Source organism: Camelus ferus, chromosome 21 (genome assembly GCF_009834535.1).
Source record: "Camelus ferus isolate YT-003-E chromosome 21, BCGSAC_Cfer_1.0, whole genome shotgun sequence".
NCBI classification, from domain to species: Eukaryota; Metazoa; Chordata; class Mammalia; order Artiodactyla; family Camelidae; genus Camelus; species Camelus ferus.
In genome coordinates, this window is record NC_045716.1 from 7,429,823 (window position 1) to 7,451,107 (window position 21,285).

At 34.2% G+C, this 21,285-nt stretch overlaps 1 protein-coding gene across 3 annotated transcripts in view; it reads left to right on the forward strand.

The window, feature by feature from the left end:
- COP1 (COP1 E3 ubiquitin ligase) overlaps positions 1 to 21,285 on the forward strand; it is a 166,731-nt gene that overhangs the window by 37,826 nt on the left and 107,620 nt on the right. For all 3 annotated transcript variants that reach the window (XM_014561409.2, XM_032463682.1, XM_032463681.1), the window contains 2 exons: positions 7,891 to 7,950; positions 9,372 to 9,448. In XM_014561409.2, the coding sequence (XP_014416895.2) occupies positions 7,891 to 7,950; positions 9,372 to 9,448 (137 nt within the window). The remainder of the gene's footprint in view (positions 1 to 7,890; positions 7,951 to 9,371; positions 9,449 to 21,285) is intronic.

A 21,285-nucleotide genomic window follows, 5' to 3' on the forward strand; every position in this document is an offset into this window, starting at 1 on the left:
TGTCCTTCAAAGTTGTGATATTTTTCAAGCTATTATTCTTATACATCTTTATTTTAGATTTGTTCTTAGGTCTTCAGTCATTTTTATGCTATTGTAAATGATGTCTGTGTCTTTAATTTCAGTTTCTTTCTATTTGTTGCTGACAGAAATATGGTTGGTTTTTACACATACTTTTTTTTTTGTATACAGCAATCTTGTTAAACTCATTAATTCTAACAATTTATTTGTAGATTATTTTATGTTTTCTGTGTACACATCATCATCTGCAAATAATAGCAGTTTAGTTTCTTTCTTTGTGATCCTTATATCTTTTATTTATTTTTCTTGTCTTACTCTGCTGGCTAGGACATCCGGTTCAATGATGAATAGAAGTGGTGATAGCGGGGCATCCTAGTCTTGGTGCTGATCTCAAAGTGAAAGCTTTCGACGTGTCACCATTAGGTATGATGTTTTCTGTAGGTTTTTGGTAGGTATTGTTTTATCAAGGAACTAAGTTTCTATTCTCAGTTTCCTAAGAGGATTTTTTTTTTTAAATCATGAGTGGGGTTTGAGTATTCTCCAAAGTTTTTGTGCATCTGAGATGATATGTTTTTGTTTTTTTTTCCATTATGTTAAACTGGGTGACTATATTGGTTTAACATTAACCCAGCTTTGCACCTAGGACGGCAAACCTTTCTGATTTGCCCAGGAGTATCTTAGTTTTATTACAGAATGTTCTTCATTCTAGAAATCCCAACAGGAAGGTTGTTTGCTTTACTTACTTGCCTCAATATTGCATTTGTGCTCATTAGTGAGACTGTTCTGTAATCTTTTTTTTTTTTTACACTGATCATGTCCACTTTCATTATAAAGATTGTTAATTTTTTCAAACAATTTGGGGAATGTACCCCCTTATTCTGTTTTCTAGAAGAATTTGTGTAATCTAGGAAGGTTTGTTTCTTTGCTGAATGTTTAAGGGTTTTGCTGGAGAAGTTTTCTGGACCTGTTGTTTGCAGAAAGTTGAAACTAGTATTTCAGTTACTGCGTATTCAGATTTTTGTTTTAGATACCACTTTTGACATACTATATTTTTTCCAGGAGTTGTCCATTTCATCTAAATTTTCAAATTTATTGGTATAAGATTGATCTTAATACTAAGTTTTTAATGCCCTCAGATTTTTTTAGTGATGTCTTTCATTCTTGAATCTGCTTATTGGTGCTGTGCATTTTTCTTTTCTCTTTTTTTCTTGATCAGTTCTTGCCAGGAATGTATCAATTTTATGAGTCTTATCTAGGTACCAACTTTCAGCTTTGTTTATGTTCTTTATTTTTGTTTTCCATTTTATTAATTATTCTCTTTATAGTTCCAATTTCCATTCTTCTACTTTCTTTGGTTTTATTTTGTGTTTCTTTTCTAATTTGTTAACTTGGATATATGTATTATTAGGCAGATTGTTTTTTCTAATCTAGGCATTTGAGGCTGTAAGTTTTCCTTTAGGTGCATCTTAAATTTTGGTGTGGTATTTTGTTGTTATTCCTTAGTTCACAATAGTTTCTAATTTTCATTATAGTTTTTCCTAGACATGTGGGTTATTTATAGATAAACTTATTGCTTGGATGTGGGGATTTTCTTGTTCTTTTTGTTATAGATGTCTGTTACAATTACACTGTTATCAGAAAATATTTAGTGTTTTTTAAAAAATGTATTGGCACTATCACCTCGTAGTTAATTAAATTCTGAAATATTTTTTCTTAAAAAGAATGTTTTCTGCAATTGCGTGGTGTGGCGTAAAGTTTGTTAAATGTGTAATGAGGCTTTCTGCATCCTTACTGAGTCTTTGTTTCTTTGTAATATCACTTATTTGAGGTGAGTTTCATTTTGACTTATTTATGTTTTTGAGTACCTCTCTTTGCATTGGTTTTTATGGGTTGCTTTACGTATTATATATTTGTAACTTATCATAGTCTATTAACAGTGTTGATGTCTATTTACAGTTGCTTTTGAATAAGCCGTCTTAATATGCCCCCTGTAGTCCAATTTTTTTTTTTTTTTGGTCTAGCTTGTTTTATATTTTCTTCTCAACCTAAAAAACAAAAAACAAAATTCTCGTAGGGGGGCTGAATGAAGCCTTATAGTCAAGCCTGCCATTACAGGAACCAGTATGTGTGTGTTTGTGGGTGGTGGTATGGATGGTAAGGCTTTAGTTTGCACTTCGTATGATTAAATTTGTTTTGCTTTTGGTAGTAACTCTCTTAGAATAAGTCTCTCTCTCTCTCTCTCCATATATGTATATATAAAATGGATTTTGTTTCTTAGAGCAGTTTTAGGTTCACAGAAAAATTGAAAATGCCCTCACAAGTTCATAGCCTTCTCCATTACCAACATCCCTCACCAGAGGGTACATTTGTTATAGTTCATGAACCTATACTGTCACATCATAATCACCTAAATTTCATAGTTTACTATAGGGTTTTTGTACATCTATAGGTTTGGAGAAATATATAATGACATATATCTATCATTATAGTATCATACAGAGTATTTTCACTGCCCAAAACCTCCTTTGTGCTCCACCTTTCTTTCTTCCCCTATCTCTAACCCTTGGCAACCATGATTTTTTACTGTCTCCATATTTTACCTTTTCCAGAATGTTGTAGAATTGGAATCATATAGTATGTAACCTTTCAGGTTGGCTTTTTTTTTTTTTTACTTAGTAATATGCATTTAAGTTTCTTCTATGTCTTTTCTTAGCTTGGAAGCTCATTTCTTCTTAGCACTGAATAATATCCCATTTTTTGGACGTATTACTATTTATTCATTCATTTTCTGAAGGCCATCTTGGTTGTTTCAAGTGTTGGCAATTATGAATAAAGCTGCTATCAATGTGTTTTTTTGGAACCTAAGTTTTTAACTCCTTTGGGTAAATATCAAGGAGTGTGATTACTGGGTTGTATGGTAAGAATATGTTTAATTTTTGAAGAAACTGCCAGACTATCTTAAACTGCCAAAACTGTCTTCCAGAGTGGCTCTACCATTTTTCATTCCTACCAGGAATAAATGAGAGTTCCAGTTGCTACACATCTTCCTCAGCTTTGGTGTTGTCAGTGTTCAGGATTTTGGATTCTCTAATAGGTGTACAGTGGTATCTTATTATTTTTATATACATATGTTAATTTTGCTCCTCTTTCTTTAAACCAGCTTTTTTTTCTGAAAGTATATCAGTATTCTTTTGTTCAGTTTTGAATGTCATATAATTGAAGAAGTCTTGGCACCTATAACTTATTCTAATTTTATTAGCTCTATAAAATAAAGTTCAAATACTAAGTTTAATACTTTAGCATATTTTTATCAAATCATGAATGAAGGTCAGATAAGTGAGTGCCAATGATACCTACCTGCACCAAAGCTGATGTCAGTAAAAGGGGACTCTATTTTTGAATTCTTTTGCATTTTAGTCTAATGGGATTCTGAGACTTTCCTTCACTTTTTAAATTTAAAATGTCTCTTTGATTTTCTGTGGGTTTGGCACAGTGCGCTGTGTTAAGAGAGGGCTTGCTGTTGATGTCTTAGGACTGTGCTCTCAAGTAGCATCTCTCCATCCTGCATACCTAGTATTTTCAGTAGCCTGCAAACTCGTGATAGTGTTAAGGCAGATTTCATCTAGGGGTTTGTTTGCTATCATTACCAATTTATGATCGATTTTTCATTCAGATAATGGCAGTTCAGCTTTGTGGACTTCCTTTATGTATCTCCAAAATATTCTTTGACTCTGATTTACACTTTTATTCTAGATTCTGCCTCTCTGATTTATGAAACATGTTTGCAGAGTGAATTTAGCCCAATTCTTTCTCCTTCTTTTAAATGTTTGCATTGATGTCTGAAAGGAAAACACTCATTTCTTTCATTCATCACTACTCTCCATACTTCTGGCCACCAGACAGTAGGTGGTTTCCCACACCAAGTAACTCTCCAGTTCTTTGTGGACATCAACTAGGTATCCTACATTCAGTTCAGTTCAATTCTGACACTATCTACCTGGAGTTAGCCCCAGTCCCCACTGGTTAAGGGCTCAGTCCCACAAGACTGAGCTGCCACTTCAGGTGACAATTGCCAAGTCCAAGAAATCTCTTGTGCTTCTAATTGACTGAATATAAATTAGAGGTTTCGATGACCTCCTCCTTGGGTTCGATAATTTGTTAGAATGGACCCCATCACTTAGGGTAACAAATTACTTACTTGATAACCAGTTAATCGTAAAAGTATACAACTCAGGCACAGGCAGATAGAAGAGATGCATGTGGCAAGGTATGTGGGAAGGGGCACAGAGCTTCCATCCATGTCCTCTCCACGTGTGCCACTCTCCGAGCATCTCCCTGTGCTCACCAGCCTACATGTTCACCAACCCAGAAGCCCTATGATACCCTTAAATTAGGATTTGTTTATGGAGGCTATTAATGAGCATGATTGATTGGCCATTGTTGATTCAACTCAGTCTCCAGTCCCTCGCCCTTCCTTGGATGTTGCCGGGAGTGGGGTGAAAGTTCCAACCCTCTAATCTCATGATTGGTTTCCCTGCCAGCCAGCCTTCCTCTGGAGGCGCTACTGAAGCCCCTAGCCACCAGTCAGGTCATTAGCATACAGAAAACCCCATCAAGGGTTTTAGGAGTGTGGCCTGGAGCCAGAATGAAGACTGACTATGTGTTTCTTATTATAAATCACAGTATCAAATTCCTTAATAATAGAGCTTCAAACTTTTTCAGAATCTCATCATGAAATGTAAATACCTCGTTTAATATGTGCTCTCTAAACTGTTTCCATTCTCCAAATTTCTTTTTGAAAGTCTTCTTGTCTTGACATCTTTTCAGACTTTTTCACAGATAGGTAGGTTACATCGTTTTGTTTTACACTCTACTTATATGTTTACTAGGGCAGCACTCTTACCTTAGTTGTTTTATTTTGAATGGAACCATATGAAATTGCTGTTTTTGGAAGTAGAAATTTTTTGAACGTTGGCAGTTTTGTATCGTTCACCTTATATATGGCAGCCTTCATATATAGTAATAGATGTATTATCCATCAAAAGCTTTGGGGCACTAGAAGGAGCGAATGTTATCTTCAGAGAGTAGGGCATTAGCTTTTTTTTCCTTTTTTTTTTTTTAAATATGTTGCACTATGTATCTTATCTATTTATTTATTTTAGGGGGGATAATTAGGTTTACTTACTTATTTATTTTCAGAGGAGGTACTGGGGATTGAACCCGAGCATACCTTAAGCTATACCCAACCCCCTGGCATTAGCTTTTAATATTTCAGCATTTCAGGCGATACTGGAATATTTTTTTACTGGTACTTCAGTTGCAAAAGTGGAATGGAAATTGTTAATTTGATCTTAATTATGTGTTATATATCATACAAGTGATACTGGCTACTCTGGATTTTGATACTTTAGATGTTTCCTTTCATCCTTCTTTTTAAATGTATTTTTAAAACCATCGTACTAAAGATCCCCTCAGCATTTGTTTAAATAAGGATTTCAGTGGTGGAGCATTGCAAGATAATTAAATGGAAAAGGTTAAAGGATGACTATGGGATGCTCTGCTAAATTAAATGGCCATGGACCAAAAGGCAGAAAGCTTCAGTGATGGTAGGCAGTAACTGGGATATTCATAGATGGCTAAGATCAGTAGTCAGTGATTTGGCTGCTTGGATTGAGCCAGACTAGAGTGTTTTGTGTTTTTTTTTTTTTAACATATATTTATTTATATTTGTATTTATTATTTATTTATTTTTAACTTTTAATGGAAGCACTGGGGATTGAACCCAGGACCTGTGCATGCCAAGCACACGCTCTACCACTGAGCTATAACCACCAACTCCTAGAGTGGTTTTTATGTTAGAGAAGACTAATTTGGGGGAATGGCCATTAAATGCAGTAGAATGGTAAGTCCTCACCTAGTCTGAGGCATGAGAGAATGTATCACTTGAACAGCTTTTATTTGCAAGAGTTCCAAGACAAACTATGTCTTTCTTTGAGGGAGAGCAAGTGTTCAGTTAAGGTAGGAGCATTGTGTGAGCAGTTTTAGGGTGGAGTAAAGTTTAGTAAACTAGATGGAAGAATTGAAAGAATTTGATTATGCTAATCACTTTGTTTTGCACTGCCGTCCCCCCCTGGTTTCTGTGGTACTATGCTGTCTTTTCTCCTGGTTGTGTGTCTACCACCTTGCCCTTAGTGTTAGTTAACACAAAGCTGCTCCTTCTTCCTTTGCCTCCCTCTTAACCATTGATGTTTCCTACCACCCAGTTTTTGTTTTCATCTCTTCTGACTATACTGGTTGACATTGGGTGATTTCATTCATTGTCATAACTTCAGGTTTATTTTTCCCTTTCTCATAGTTTTTAAGCCTTTGTATAAATTATTATTTGCCCTGCTTATTCTGTCTTTTCCTACTATTTTCCACCTGGCAAAATTCTGTTAGCCCTTTGAGGTTCAGCATTTTATTTAATTTCAGATCCTGTTTCAGTTATCCAGTTGCCTCTCCCCTCTCTCCAAGTTATCTGTCTAGGTTAGGTGCAATCTATGTTCCTTTAATCCTCTGTACATACCATCATCATAATGCTGCTTCTGCTGTTTCAACGATTAGTTTACTTGTTTGCCATGTCCCTAGACTGAGCTCCACGAGCTAAAGGCCTAGAGTTTTCTAAATCCCCCTCTTCACAGTGCTTTGCAGAATACTTAGGATTGGTAAATATTTGAATAAACATATTATCAACAATTATGTATTGCCTCAGAAGAAAGTTACTTTAAAATCTGTTCACCCCTATGGTCATTACAGAAATGAAAGTTGAATGACAAGGTGCTGTTTTTAAGAAGTAGTAAAGCACAGTAGTTAGCAGCATGAACTCTGGAACAAGAAGGCTGCCTTGATTTCAGCTTCAGTTCCGCCATGTACTTGCTCAGTGGTCTTGGGCAAGTCTCTTAGCCCTTCTGTGCCTCATTTTCCTACGTGATAATTCCTCTTTTACATCTGGCGATAGGTATTACATAAGCATTTATTATCGTTAGTTTACATTTTAAAAATTGGCTCAATGTATTTGGATTAAATTAAGATAGCCACTTATGTATAATGATGATAGAAATTTCAATTTGATGTTTCTGGAAAGCAGTTTTGTTTTCTGTAGTAAAGATTTCCTATTTTTTGATTGAATAATTTTATTTTTAATAATCTCAATAAAATTTGAAATGCAGACTCATATGTAATTTGAAATATAGAGTCATATATTCCAGAATTACTTACGATAGTTTGCAAACAAATCTCTGTTGAGAGGGGAATGATTAAATATATTGTTGAATGTGATGCAACAGTTAAAATGTTTGCATTTTAATGATATGAGAAAAGGTTATGGTACAGTAGATAAGATATCAAAGATAAAACATTATCTTAAATATGTTTTTAAAAATGATTAAGAGGCTAACATGTGATTACTTTTAGGTGGTAGAAATTAGTCTGAGACTAATTTAAATTTTTAAAATGGGGTTAACAGCTGACATGCTGACATTAATTGCTCACAATTAAATGAGGTAATTTGAAATTTTGGATGTCTTCTATTTTTATTAAGTCATGTTGTCATTGTTGTTCATCTTTAATATATTTATTATAAAGTCAATCCTTTTTGTATTGAAGAAAGTATAACGTTGTGTTTTCTTAAATATTAAGTCTTTATGTTTACTTTTTAACATAGGAACTTCCAGCACTTTTTGTCTACAGTATTTTACCCCTACAGTTTACCATTAGTGCTCAGTTTCCTAGAAATCATTTTCCAAACGTGAAGTTATTGTATGAATGCGGTGATACCAGTGTGATTTGGTCTAGACTTGTTTTTTTCTCACTTTCTCTCTCTTTAATCTACAGCAACTGGAGCAGATCCAGAAGGAATTAAGTGTTTTGGAAGAGGATATCAAAAGAGTAGAAGTAAGATACCAAGAATTTCTCACATCTCTAGTGATTTTTTCAGTTTCAAGCAATTGTTGCTTTTCCTTTAAACTGCTGCATTAAACTTGAGGTTGGTCTCCGTTATATAGAAAGTAACAGATGTTACTTTAATTTTAATTGAGAATGCATTTTTGTAGAAGAAGCATTCTGAACACTTTCTTTATGATAAAATGTATTCTAAATTTGTTTTCACAGTGTTTTATTGCCATAATTATTCTTGGGTAGATAGAAAAAAAATCATTTTCTTGGTTTGCCATCATGTTAATTTAAATCAACTCCCACAAAACTCAGTTATTACCATTAAAATATATCATAATTCCATCCTTTTATTAAGTAAATCAGTCTTTACATATCTACTGTTATAGGATTAATTGTTAAAAAAGATATGATGACAGATTACCAGTAATCTGGGAATTTATAGCATAATACAGTTTACTTATAGAAATCCATGGGAGATCTTAGGGAGGCTTATAGATGACTATGTTGTGAGGTTATTTTCTTCAGCCTTATTTAAATTTAATGTGTATTTTAAATTATTCACATGTGTTATAATTTTCTTTTGCTGTATGTAGGACATCCTAAATGATACTGAGTTTGCTATTTTGTGGAAGTTCAGTACCCATGTGGCATTCGCACCTTTTTACTACTATACTAATGGCCCTTGCTTGGCTGTATGATTGAATTGAGCTTGGAATAGCCAAAATAATTCTACCTGATTAGGTATCTTTAGTGGCATTTTAAAATTTGCTGTTTTTCCATTGATCAAAATGTAGTATATAACACAGGAGGCCAGGTTGTTTGTATGATCCAGGGGCATAATTTATGCAATAATAGTTCAGTGGGAGGCCTTTTCCTCTGAGTTTATGATCAAATGTTTAAGCCATTAGTAAACAAAGCTAATATTTGAATCAAAAGTGTTACTTTTCTTAATGTTTGCAGAAAATACTTTTTAGAGACTGACCTATCCTATTTTTGTGTGCATAGTGAGTTGAACATAATGATCCAATTGCCATGCTGTCATATTTATCTTAATAAGTATCAGTAGATTCTCACCTGGGTTCACGCTTAGCTAGTTTTCTGTTCACAGAGTGTACTGTACATCTTATTTGAAATATTTACATTTGTCTTTTCCTGCGATTGGTGGCTTCATTAGTGATGAAGGATAGTTACTAAAGAGTTTCTAGTTCTTTAAGAATGTGTTCCATAGAAAAGGCTTGTCTCTTAACTTTTACATATCCTTACTTTTGCACTCCATGGGGAGAGAGGAAGCTTTGAGAAACTTGGATGTTGAGATGAAAAGGGACTGATGAAACCTGGGAATGGGAAGGAGTGCCATGACTCCTTTTGATTTATACGTCTCCTATTTGGCATGTCTGTAACTCGGATAATTGTACTTCCAGGAAATGAGTGGCCTGTACTCTCCTGTCAGTGAGGACAGCACGGTGCCTCAGTTTGAAGCTCCTTCTCCATCACACAGGTACAAAACTTGAAACTTGTAATTGCTTAGGATTTATGTTACAAAGTGCACATATGGTACTAGTCCTTGGGAACCTTTTCCATGTAATGCACAAAACCCCTGGGAAATTACTTTTGGTCGTGATCTGGAAATGAGATTCAGATGGCCCATCTGTTTCCTTAATGCTTTGAATTTTCATGCCAAAAGTTAGTAGAATATTATAATACAGTGAATTCACTGTTGGATTAGAAGTTTAGTGGATTTCTTAAAATAATGGCAGCTCTAAATACCTTGTAAATTAAAGTCAGATGACATTAAAAATCTATAATTTGAGAAGACGAAGTGCTAGTATTAGGAAAAATTTGATAAAGTAAGACCTTTGGCCTTTCCGCTAACCCTTGAATTTCCTTGGGCTGATCACTTTCCCCAGATTTAAGATGAGGGCGTTAGATATCCCTCATGTTTTCTTTATGACTCCCCATGATTAATTGAGCCTTCCCTTCTATATGCTCGATTAGAGCAAGAGCTGTATTTGTCTTGCTTGTGACTATTTCCCTAGGTTTCAGAGCAGCAGTAGTGACTGACCTCTCTCAGTATTTGTGGAATATAATGAGTGTTTGTGGTCCCTTTTAGCTCTGAAGTTCTGTGTGATAAAATACTACCTAAAATTTGAGTTTGAACTTTTTTGTTGTGTTCAAAGCAAGTGCAATTTTACATGTTTTTAACTTGCTAATCCATTTAGAGTAATGGCCCTGTGGAAGCTTTTCAGGCAGATAGTTTTAGGGTAACACATGGATTATCAGGCAGTCCAATGACAGTACGAGAGATTACACTACCCTTCAGAATCTGTGTCAGTTCAGCAAAGCTATTTTGGGTCTAGTTTGGTACGATATGTGGAGAATGGGGCACAAGGAATATTCTCGTTAAAGAACATTCCTGGGATGTTTGACATTTTTCACTAACCATTTTATGGAGAATCCTCGTGAGTTCTAGGTGATTCTGGGATCACTTTAGCTCTGTAATTCAGCTTGTTTTCCTCCATATTTTATTTTCTTTAAAACACTCTGGAATGACTCAGTGTGTGGGATGTTGTCTTTAAGTTTAGCCTCTGCTTCCTGATGTACGTGGGATCTTTGTCAATGAAATATTTACGATATGAGTGCATGCAGGCAAGTAAAAGTTGTCATATCATGAAATTTTCTCTAGTAAACTGAAAATTCTCATTGTCATATCACTCTGTTTAGTAGCAGCATTTCTTTCTATCTTTTGTGTGCAGGTCTTTGTTAATCCCTCACTGATGGCTTTTAATAACATGTTGACAATATAGTATTACATTCATTTAATTGGCTCTTTCCATTGAATGCCTCTGGTGTACTAGCTGTTGAATCTAGCTGGAAAAGTCCCTGCCCTTATGGGGCTTACCTTTAGGATATGTCTGGAGGTTGGGGGAGATGCTAAATAAGCAGATATACAATGTAGTAGTGGTGGTACGTAACACATAAGTAGTATCTTAGGAAGGAAACTGGATGTACTAGGGGGCTGACACATGAGTCAAGTGGAGTGAAAATGTGATAGAAAGTCATCGGAGAGTTTTGAGAAGGATCTGTTTTAGATTTTGAAATATTTACTGAGGTTCCCGTGTAGAGGATAGAGAATAAAGAGACTTCCTGTATCCCTCCCAAGCCCTTGCCATTGGAAGCGGGGAGGGAAGCTGGGGACACTGCAAGAGTCCAAACGAGAGGAAATGGTGGCTTGAGTTAAGATTTTACTGGTGAAAGAGATGAGAAGTGGTTGTATTCTAAAATAAAGTAGCAGATCTGATAAAAGACACAGAATTTCATGATATTTTTGAAAACTTTGTTGGAGAATTGCTGAAATCATATGCAAAACTGTTGTCAAATGAGATTCTGGCAGAGTTAGACTGGTTAACAGTTGAAGATGGGCAAATAGTAGGCAAACATGATATTTTCTTCAAAAGTGTTCTGGTATTTTCTTAAAATGAGTAATTTGATTACCACTCAAAGTTTGAGAGAAACACTTGGGAAAAATGATGTAGCCTTAAATACTTTTGGGAAATGACTCTTAAGATTAAGATGTGAGATTGAAAAAAGTGGCAAGAATATTATACACTATCAATATTTGAGTTTGCTTTAATTTTAAGAAATAGCATGTAGTTGCAATCATAACTTTTCCCTCATAATTATTAGCTTCATTATTTAAATGCTGGACAGTTTTTATTTTTATTCCTCACTGTAATGATTTGGTCTCTTTTTTTAAGTGGTTTACTTTAAAAAAGGCTTTTTGTGAATTCATTATTTTCCTATAGTGAGGGCTTTTTATAAGGTTATTAAACCCCTTACACAGATTTGGGTTTATGGTTAGATTTATATCTTTAGTGAAAATAAAAACAAAAGACATACAACTATACCCCCTCTCCAGGATATATACGATGTCTACTATATACCATGACTAGCTATAATTGTCATATCCTGTCTATTCTCTTCCTGCTGCCTTGTTTAGACCCTGAATATCATATGAAGTCTACCAATGTGGTCTTTTAACTGTCCTCCTATTGTGTATTGTGAGAAATCTGATCATGTATCTTTACCTGCTAAAAATCCTTCACTGGCTTTCCATTGCATCAGAATCGGTTTAGATCTAACTCTTTCGCATGACCTTCCATAATCATCTGTACCCTGCCTCCTATTTTCATGCTTTAAAATTGAATTTAACCCTCCCCAAACAGGATGTTAGGGTACCTTAGCTTTTATTATTCCTTTTGTCTAAAAATTCCTCCTGGGTTCCTTTCTTAAGTAGCTTCCTCCCCCACTCATTCCCCGCAAGAATGTAACTGAGGGGTGAGTTTTTCTCTATTCTTTTTTGATATACCAGTTCCATTAAAAAAAAAATTTTGGAGAGATAGAATTAACTACTTTTTTTTTTTTTAAAGATTCCTATTTATTTTGATTCTGCTCTGTACTGAGTGTACTAGTTTGTGTGGATTTCCCATGCTGCACTGTAATCCTGTGAATGTTGGGTTTTTCTTACACTCCTATATTTTTATATGAGCACTTATACATAATAGGACTTAAAATAGGTTTTTGAATAAATGCATACTTAACCTAGAATGTCATTTACTTTCCATAGTTGTGAAATTTTGATTGAAGCATGACTTCTAGTATCCTTAATAAGTAAACTAATACAATCTTTAAAAAACTGTCAGCCAGACTTCATTGGGGTGTGGTTGAGGGGTGAGTGTGTGATTATTTCCTTGATAAAATCAGTTAAAACAGTTTTTAAACACTTCTAAGCCTTCATTCATTGCAAATTTCTCATGTTAGAATTAGTTCAGACCCAAAGATTGCTACCTTCAGGGCTTTTTTCATTCTTCAGATTCTGAGGAAGAAAGTCCCCACAGTTCATAGGATAAACTGCTGTTTATACTTTATTGTTGGATAGCTGTATGTGTCAGATTATGAGTAAATTAGAGAGTGGTAGGCAAACACAGTGCTTTTCACCCGTTGCCAAATGCATTTTTTTTTTTTTTACCTGAGAGTATGATTAGGAGCGTGTATAGCCTGATCCATTCTTCTGGAAGATTATTAATATATGAGGCATTTTTAACTTTTTAGCTCAAACTGTATTTAAGTAATGAAATATTTTAGCCAGATCTTCTTGACAACGACAGTGATGATTTTGTTTCAATTTAAACATTCTTTGACCAAAAAATCAAAACTCTAAAACTTAGATTTTAAGTCTTCAGAGCCATTTATTACCCCTAGCTTTGCTTATAATTTTTTAAGTGCATCTCATTGATACGATTTCTGACTCAAATAATTGTCTCAGAATTGCTTTTATATTTGTCTCTAAATTAAGCAAATATTTCAGAATTGTCAGTTATTAGTCTCTTACTTCTGTGTTTTTGAAACTTCAAAGAACTTGATTTAAAGATAATGTATTAGTTGAATCTTCTCTATCTGCTTGGGGGTGAATATGCTTTAATGTGGTCGAGATAGTTAATGGAGTTAAATTTTCAGAAGAATTTTTGTTTTCCTGTGATACATTAGAAAAGAAATGTAATATAGATACAAATAATAAACAAAATTATTCCAGAATCTCTAATTTTTAAAATGCTTTACCAATAAAAGACTTGCTATTGATCATAAATTTAATTCATTTTAGAAAGACATATGCATCAATTTAAATTGTGAATTGCTTATTAAAGTTTTCTGTGGCATAGAAGAGAGATTCTTAAAAATAAAATATATAGGTAAGACTATTATATAAGATGCTTTTGCTTTTATTTAACTACTCTATCAGATATTTTTGAGACAACCTTTCATTTATGTTTCTGTCATTTCTGACAAAAGTCCAGATGAATCAAAATGTTGTTATAATAGAAGGGAAAAAAGCAAGGGATCACTTTATAGATGCTAGGATTATTTAATTATTATTAAGAATATATACATTGAGTAGTGAGTCAATATCTTGTGAATTTATTTATTTTATAATTTGACTGAGTAAACTAATATAATTCCAGGAATTTGGTGGTGCATAATGGCTCCTGGACTAGGTTAAGAAATTCCGCTTTGAGTGACCCACATGACTCTATGCAATTATACTGTGTCCCCTCCCCCCCCGTCATTAAAAAATATATATATGTGTGTGTGGTGGAGAGAGGGTGGGTTAGCGGTCGTTCTTTGGTACAGTGGATGAAAATGGATCCATCTTCTGTATTCTTGCATATTGGGTCTTTAGCTGGATTATGACCCATAAACAGAGCAGTATTAATGACTTCCTCACATATTAATGCTTAAGTTTTCCGTACTTTTTGGCAGTTACTATTGGTTCAACTGCTTTATTTTACTTGGAAAGATAATTTTTTTAATGTAGAAATTTAAATGTTTTTATGCTCAAATCTAACCTTAATTCTTACAGATTTATCCCTAATTTATTATGTATTTTAAACAAATCTTCTACATAAACCTAAAGAGTTTTTATATAAAATTTATTTCCCTTTATCCAGGAGGGGAATTGTAACGATATAGGAAATCCTCCATACACAGCCTGACACTCTTTCATAGCAAGGTTAGGAGCTTAAGATCTTAAGAAATCTCTGCTACACTTGCATTTATTATTGTGACTACTAAGGATTACTTGCCTTAATTCTGACCCTGTACCATGCAGAGGAGCTGAACTTGATGCCATAAGGTGATAGAGGACGTTGAGGAATCTTACGGAATTTTCAACTTCAGCTAAAACACAGAAAACAAATTTCCTTGGCAGTAATGGAGAGAGTGCTCATCATACATCTGTAATTTCTCATTCAATTGATAGGTATTAAAAATGCAGCAAGTTATGTAAATCTTTTTTGAAATAGTACAACTTCTAAAATTTAGAATATTTGAAGAATTCTTTAGTCACTCAGCCAGTTTGGGGCTGTATCAGAGATGTATAAAACACCGTTTCAGGCACTGAGGATGCAGCTGTGAATATGACAGACCCTAGAACTCTGCTCTCATGGATAATGGAGAGAGATATATATATATGATGGAAAATAAATTATGCTGGCAAATTAATTATTCTGCTTAAATTATGGTGTAAATAGAATTCTGATTCCAAGAATTAATCCAAATGCATTTAACTTTACAACTTTAGTAATTGTATTTGATGAGTTGGTATTTCAGGATTTTAAAAAAACACCTTTGGGTTCTTGTTATAGCTGTAATTGCCACTGCTTGGTGAAGGTATTAACAGTCCACGCCAGTCCTGAAATCTGAGGTATAAATAGGCCAAATTTCAGGATGCATGAGTATCACTCAGGATTCTTGTTTGACATGAAGATTTTTGAACCCCACCCCAAAATCTGATGTTGGGTCTGAGGTGAGTCCCAGAGACTCAGATGCAGGCCTGGGGGAATCATACTTTAAAAATACGTAAATACTGATTCAGTAGATAATGATTATGTCTGTATTACTGACATGATTGAAAAATGAATCTCTAGGTAAAGTATGTTTATTTTATTTCTCTGTAAAGTATGCTTATTTTCTTTTTCATAAAAGAAAGCTCTAATATTCAACACTAACATTTTATAACTATCTTCAGCTTATTTCATCTTTTGGGAAGATGAGGTAAAACTTTCTATTTATTTTATTCTCTCCTCTGTAAAGTTACATATCCGTCTGTAATGTCTTAAAAATGCCTCAAGTCAGGTTCCTGGGTTTGAGAGAGCCAGAAAAGTTAATTTTAAGTTTCTGGAAAGGAGGCAGATTATTGGTATTTACCAACCATTCCCTGTTGGTTCCATTCACATTACTGTGATTCGATCCTCTGGCCTATGGCCTTTTGCCCTTTCAGGTTAGAGTCATATAGGAAGGTTTTCAGCTCTTTGATTATTATAGGTGTACCTTGATTCTTGGAGTTCAGGGACTGGAGAGGCTGGGGAAACCAAAGCTGTACATGGTAACCCTGGCTTCGATGTGAGGATGACTGAGTACAAGCGTAAAATTTCACGTGCAGTTGCCATTTTCTGTTTCTGCTGTTTACTGTCTCTCCCCTATCCAGGTTCCAGCATATTTACCCCATTTTCCAGATCCTCTACCTTTGAATCTTTTGTTACTGTTTTTGGAATGCTGCTTCTACTTTGTTTGCTTTTAAAGCATTTTTTTTTTCCCTGAGATTATTGCAAAGAACTGGGTTTTTGTAACACTCAAGAACTGTAGTAACTGTATCATCTGATAATTAACAATTTCTCCTCTGTGAATTACAACTAAATTGTAATTTGTTCCCACTCACTGGAAAGTGGTAGTAGACCATAAAGTGGTCAAGTACAGCACTAGCCTGACGAACTGGGACTTTGACCAGTTTCACTGGAGGCAGATCAGTCTTGTCAGTGTTATTCTTTTTATCTTGCTATTCTCTGATTTTCTAATTCTACCAAACAAGTTATATACTTCCAAAGGCAGTAAAGCAGTTAGATTCAGACCTCATCAGAAATTTTCCATCATACTTGCTTTTTACGTCTGCCAGCAATACGTTTCTCCCCGAGGAAAGTCTTGTTATAAAGAAAACTTTAAAATGAATTGCCCTTTTGCCTTTCTTTTTCAGCTTTAGTAATGTTGTGAAATTACAGACATTTAAAAAGGCAGCATAAGTATTACATTCATACAGTCCTCCTATGCACTATGTAATTACAGACCTTTCTAACCATCTACAATTAAAATGGGACAAAAGGATGTTGGGGGAAGTTTTTCCTGGAGAGCTGAAATACTCTAATAACTTCTGTTCTTTGAAGAATCAGTTGAATCTGTGTCTTTTTCCTAAAGATCATATTTTTATTATTCAACTCTTGCATTCTTCAAGTAAATCCAGGCTTGTATTATGTATGTTTTCATACCTTTCTGGGAAACCCCTGGAGTTAGATGTGTTTTGGTATGTACTATTCTGCCTGCCCCTCCAACCCTGCCCTCGCCAGTTTCAGGAAGGTAACACAATACCTATGCCATACATTATGTATACTGATGGAGGAGTAGAAGGCAGTTCCACAGCACCAAGCACATTAATATTTCAGTGCTGAAACATGAATGTTAACAGTTAAGTGAGATAAACGGTATCACATCTGTTCAGGTCAGGTTTTACCATCAAAAAAGTTACAAGAATATTTGATTTTCATAATTTTGGGTTTTAGGAATTGAAGTTTTTAATAATCTTTTTGAACCCACTATTTTAAAAAGCCAAACTGTATATTGCTGAAAAGGCCATTGTAATCACCAATGTTTATTTATACAAAATTTATTGTGTAAAATTTGTTGTAAAATATCTTGTTGAAATTCTTACAAATACTATGAGCTGAATTGTAGTACTGTCTGTTTTAAGGATTCTGAGACATTGTATAAGAAAAGATTTCATGTTGATTTTCATTTGGATTTTTGTATCAAAATCAAGAAATCATTACTGTCCTAGAGAACTGTATTTGCAAAAGTTATAACTGTCAGAATAACGTAGCATATGTGTGTTAGATATTGTTTTGTAATTTACATGTACTATCTCTTATAGCCCTCAGAATAAATGCTGTGATTGGGTTTTTGTATCCTTTTCATTTTACAGATAAGGACATTGAGTCATAGAGATGAAGCAGGCCCAGCATCACACACTGAGTGGCATGATCAGTATTTTAAAGCAGGCATCCTTACTTTAGAGCTTGTAAAACTTTGGGAGGTAAAAGAGTTTTGGAAATTGAGTTGAGAATAAAACATTGAAAAGAAGATAAGTAGAAACTTTTGGTTCAAAAATGGCAGCGCAGTGGTTCTTCAAGAAGAGAAGACATGTTACTTTGGCAGTCTTACATAAGGATTCTGGAATTATACTGCCTGGGTTCAAATTTCATTTCCATACCTTATTAGCAGTTTGGCCTTAGGCAAGTTTATTAAGTTCTGTACACCTCAGTTTTATCATTTGTAAACTAAGGATAATAATACGTGTCTTGAATGAGAAGATGTGTTAATACCTTTAAGTAAATGAGAGAGCAGTACCTGGCGCATGGTAAGCTTTCAGTACATGGTGGCTGCTGCCGTTACTGTTGTTAGCAGACAGATTAGTCGCGTTGATTTTGTATAATTTGTTTGAATAGTTGTGTCAGATGTTAAAGGGTATGGGGAATTAGAAAGGAAAAACTGAAAATGAAGACCGATCTTTAGTATCTCTTGAGGTGTCTGCAAAATTGGGGCCATGGAATTTTGTTTGTTTAGTAACTGAGATTTACCATTCATTTGAATTTCAGTGCTTCTACGCTAAGCAACTGACAGAAAAGCATTATTTTGAGGAAAACAAGTAATTTATCTTTGATATGTTTGTAATGCTGGGAATAATAGGGATTACTGCTGTGGTAAAACAGTAAAATAGTGACAAACTTTACTGTTTAAAAAAAATTAAAACTATATTTGGTTTTAATTAATCACTATTAAAGTTTATAAGTCAGGTTATTTTCAGGTTATACACTGCTCAGTATGTTTTTTTGGGAAACTAGTTCAATAATTTTGATGCAGAATATTGAAAAGGAACAGGTTTTGGCTATAGCCCTATATTGTTTATTAAATGCAAAGTTTTATTTTTTTCTGTTTATGTTTATACTTGAAAAAACAAATCAGTGACAGCAGTTAGTTTAATTTCATGTGTATACTCAGTACACTTTATTTTGCACACATTAAAATTTTCTATAATTTAGTTAATTTTGTGCCCATTGAGAGTATAAATATGAATCATCCTTTTTCAAGTAAAAGCCCAATCTAAAAGTAGTTACCTATTATTTTTACCAAGAATCAATCACTGTTTTCTCTTGGCTTCCTAATCACTAGAGGTATATAGTTTATATGTGAAATTGATTTGACAGTCTGTCTTTTAATTACAAAGTAGGTCTTTGCTTTTGGAAGAATATACTTTTGGAAAGATGCTTTGATTTTGGAAAGATAGGGAGTATAGCATGGTGGTTCAGTGTAGACTCTAGAACCTGACTGCATGGGTTTGAATTGTAACTCTTCTGTTGGCTGACTGTTAATTTGGGCCAAATATGTAGTCTCTCAGTGGCTGAGTTTCCTCACTTGAAAATGGGAATGATAATAGTATCTACCTTAGAGTTACGAATTTTAAATTCTTACATCAGTGCCTGGTGCACGGTAAATGCTCACTAAATGATAGCTAATACTGTTGTTAAATTGTTTGTTTAAAGTGAGAGTAGTTGTGTGACATCTAGTTGCATAACTGTGAGTTTCCTTTGTAACTTGAATTAACAGCTACATAGTTTTCATATGTTTTTAGCTGAGCTTCTCATTGTCACCAGCAAGAACGTCAGGAATTTTTTTAAAAATCATATTATTTTCCCCATCGTGAGTAAAGTGTACTATTCCTAACTCAGTTTTGGTTATTACCTTGCAATTTTCTGCTTGCCCTTGTCATTTTTTGGTATCTTTATTTTTATAGCTTACTTGAAAGGATTTATTTGACATTTACTTGAAATAATTGACAACTCCCTTTCATATTTATAGGTTGCTGCTTTTTCACTTTTTCCTTAAATTATGTCCATGAAGTGGGTGGTGCTAATCCAGGATTTCCCCACTCTTCAGATACAGAATTCTTAGGTGCCTAGGGAGGAGAGCATAGTTCAATGTAAACTCTAGGACTGACTGCATGGGTTTGAATTCTAATTCTGCTGTTGACCAACTTTGTTAACTTGGGCCAAGTATATACTTTCTCAGTGGCTGAGTTTCCTCACTTGAGAAGTGGGAATGATAATAGTATCTACCTTAGAGTTATAAAGTTTAAATTACTTAGGTCAGGGCCTGATGCCTGGTAAATGCTCAGTAAATGATAGCTGTGACTGTTGCTCCCGGCTGTTGATTGTGGCCAATCAGAGATGAGAAGTAGAAGAGCACCAGGCCTAAGCTGACCCAGCCCCGTCAGGGCCGTCTCATATTCTCTTCTGATCGTGTTACTTTATACGCACACACACACACACTCATGCCCATTTAAAAAGCAGAATTATAAGGATTTATTTTTTCAGGTTTCTTCTGTTCCAGTTATGTATGCAGGAATAATTTTTTTTCAGTGAATAAGATTAAGGTCTTATATAAAATAAATTTCAAACTGTGCCATCATTATTAATAAAATACCGTTTAAAACATATAATTTCAATACTTTCAACAAACTGATGGGTATTTTTTTTTAATATATATATGAAATGTAGTATTATCTCACTATACACAATGATGTAAGTATCATTGTTCAGGCTTTCAGTCAAAGAAATCAAAATTACAGCACTGTAAAATAATTATATCTAGAAATAGTTCTGTTCTAAATCTATTAGCATCTAAATGTGCAGCTACATAATTTTATTAATGTTTACACAGATGCTAGGGGGTTAGGTTTCATTAGGAGAAGGAACACAGAGATTTTGAATGCATGACATCTCCTCATTTATTAGTCTCTGTATAGAGTATATTGAAAATAGCATGAGATCTTGTCATATCAGTTCATGACTCCGTGCAAGGAAGGTGAACATTGATTATATTTCATCAAAAGAAATTCATAGCAAGATTGTCTTAATTCTTTAATTTGTAGTGTGAGTGCTTTGAAGGGTCTTTCTTATATAATTGAGTCTTAGTATAGGACCAGTTTAGAACACAATATCTATTAATATGTATTGCCTTAAAAAAAAACCTACTGTGAGAACAGTTTCATCTGATTTGTTATATTTTTTAAAACATAAGGTTTTATGTTACTAATTTTACTAATAGAGGGTAACGTTTATTGAGCACGTACCATTTTTTTGGCGGCATTACATTGAGAAATTAACACAATTAAATCTCATACCTCTCTGACATCACTTACTCATTTAATAGATGGAGAAAATAGAGGCCAAATAAGATTAATAACTTGCCCAGAGTCATTTAGCTGCTAAGGGGTGAAATTAAAACTCACTCTGTGCTCTTAAGAATGCCTCTCATAACCTTTGTGATTATTTGAGTGCTAAAGTAAAGATTTTGTATGTATTTGTGTAAAGAGAACCATTTAAATTAGTACCCTCAATTGCTTAAATTTCCTTATGGTAGACAAGAATAGAAACATTTTTATAGTAGAAATAGGGAAGAATTTTTAAAAGCATAAATAACTTGATTTATCATGTTTATATATATGTAATGCTATTTTCAGGTGTTAATAGTCTTTATAGGATTTAAAGATGGAAAGGAGATAGGAGTGTTGAAGTGGTGAGATAGATATGGTAAGGTAGAACTAACAGGAAGAAAAGACAGTCTGGACTTCTAGAGGTTTTGCTAGGGGTAGGTAGGAGAGTGCACAGAGAATAT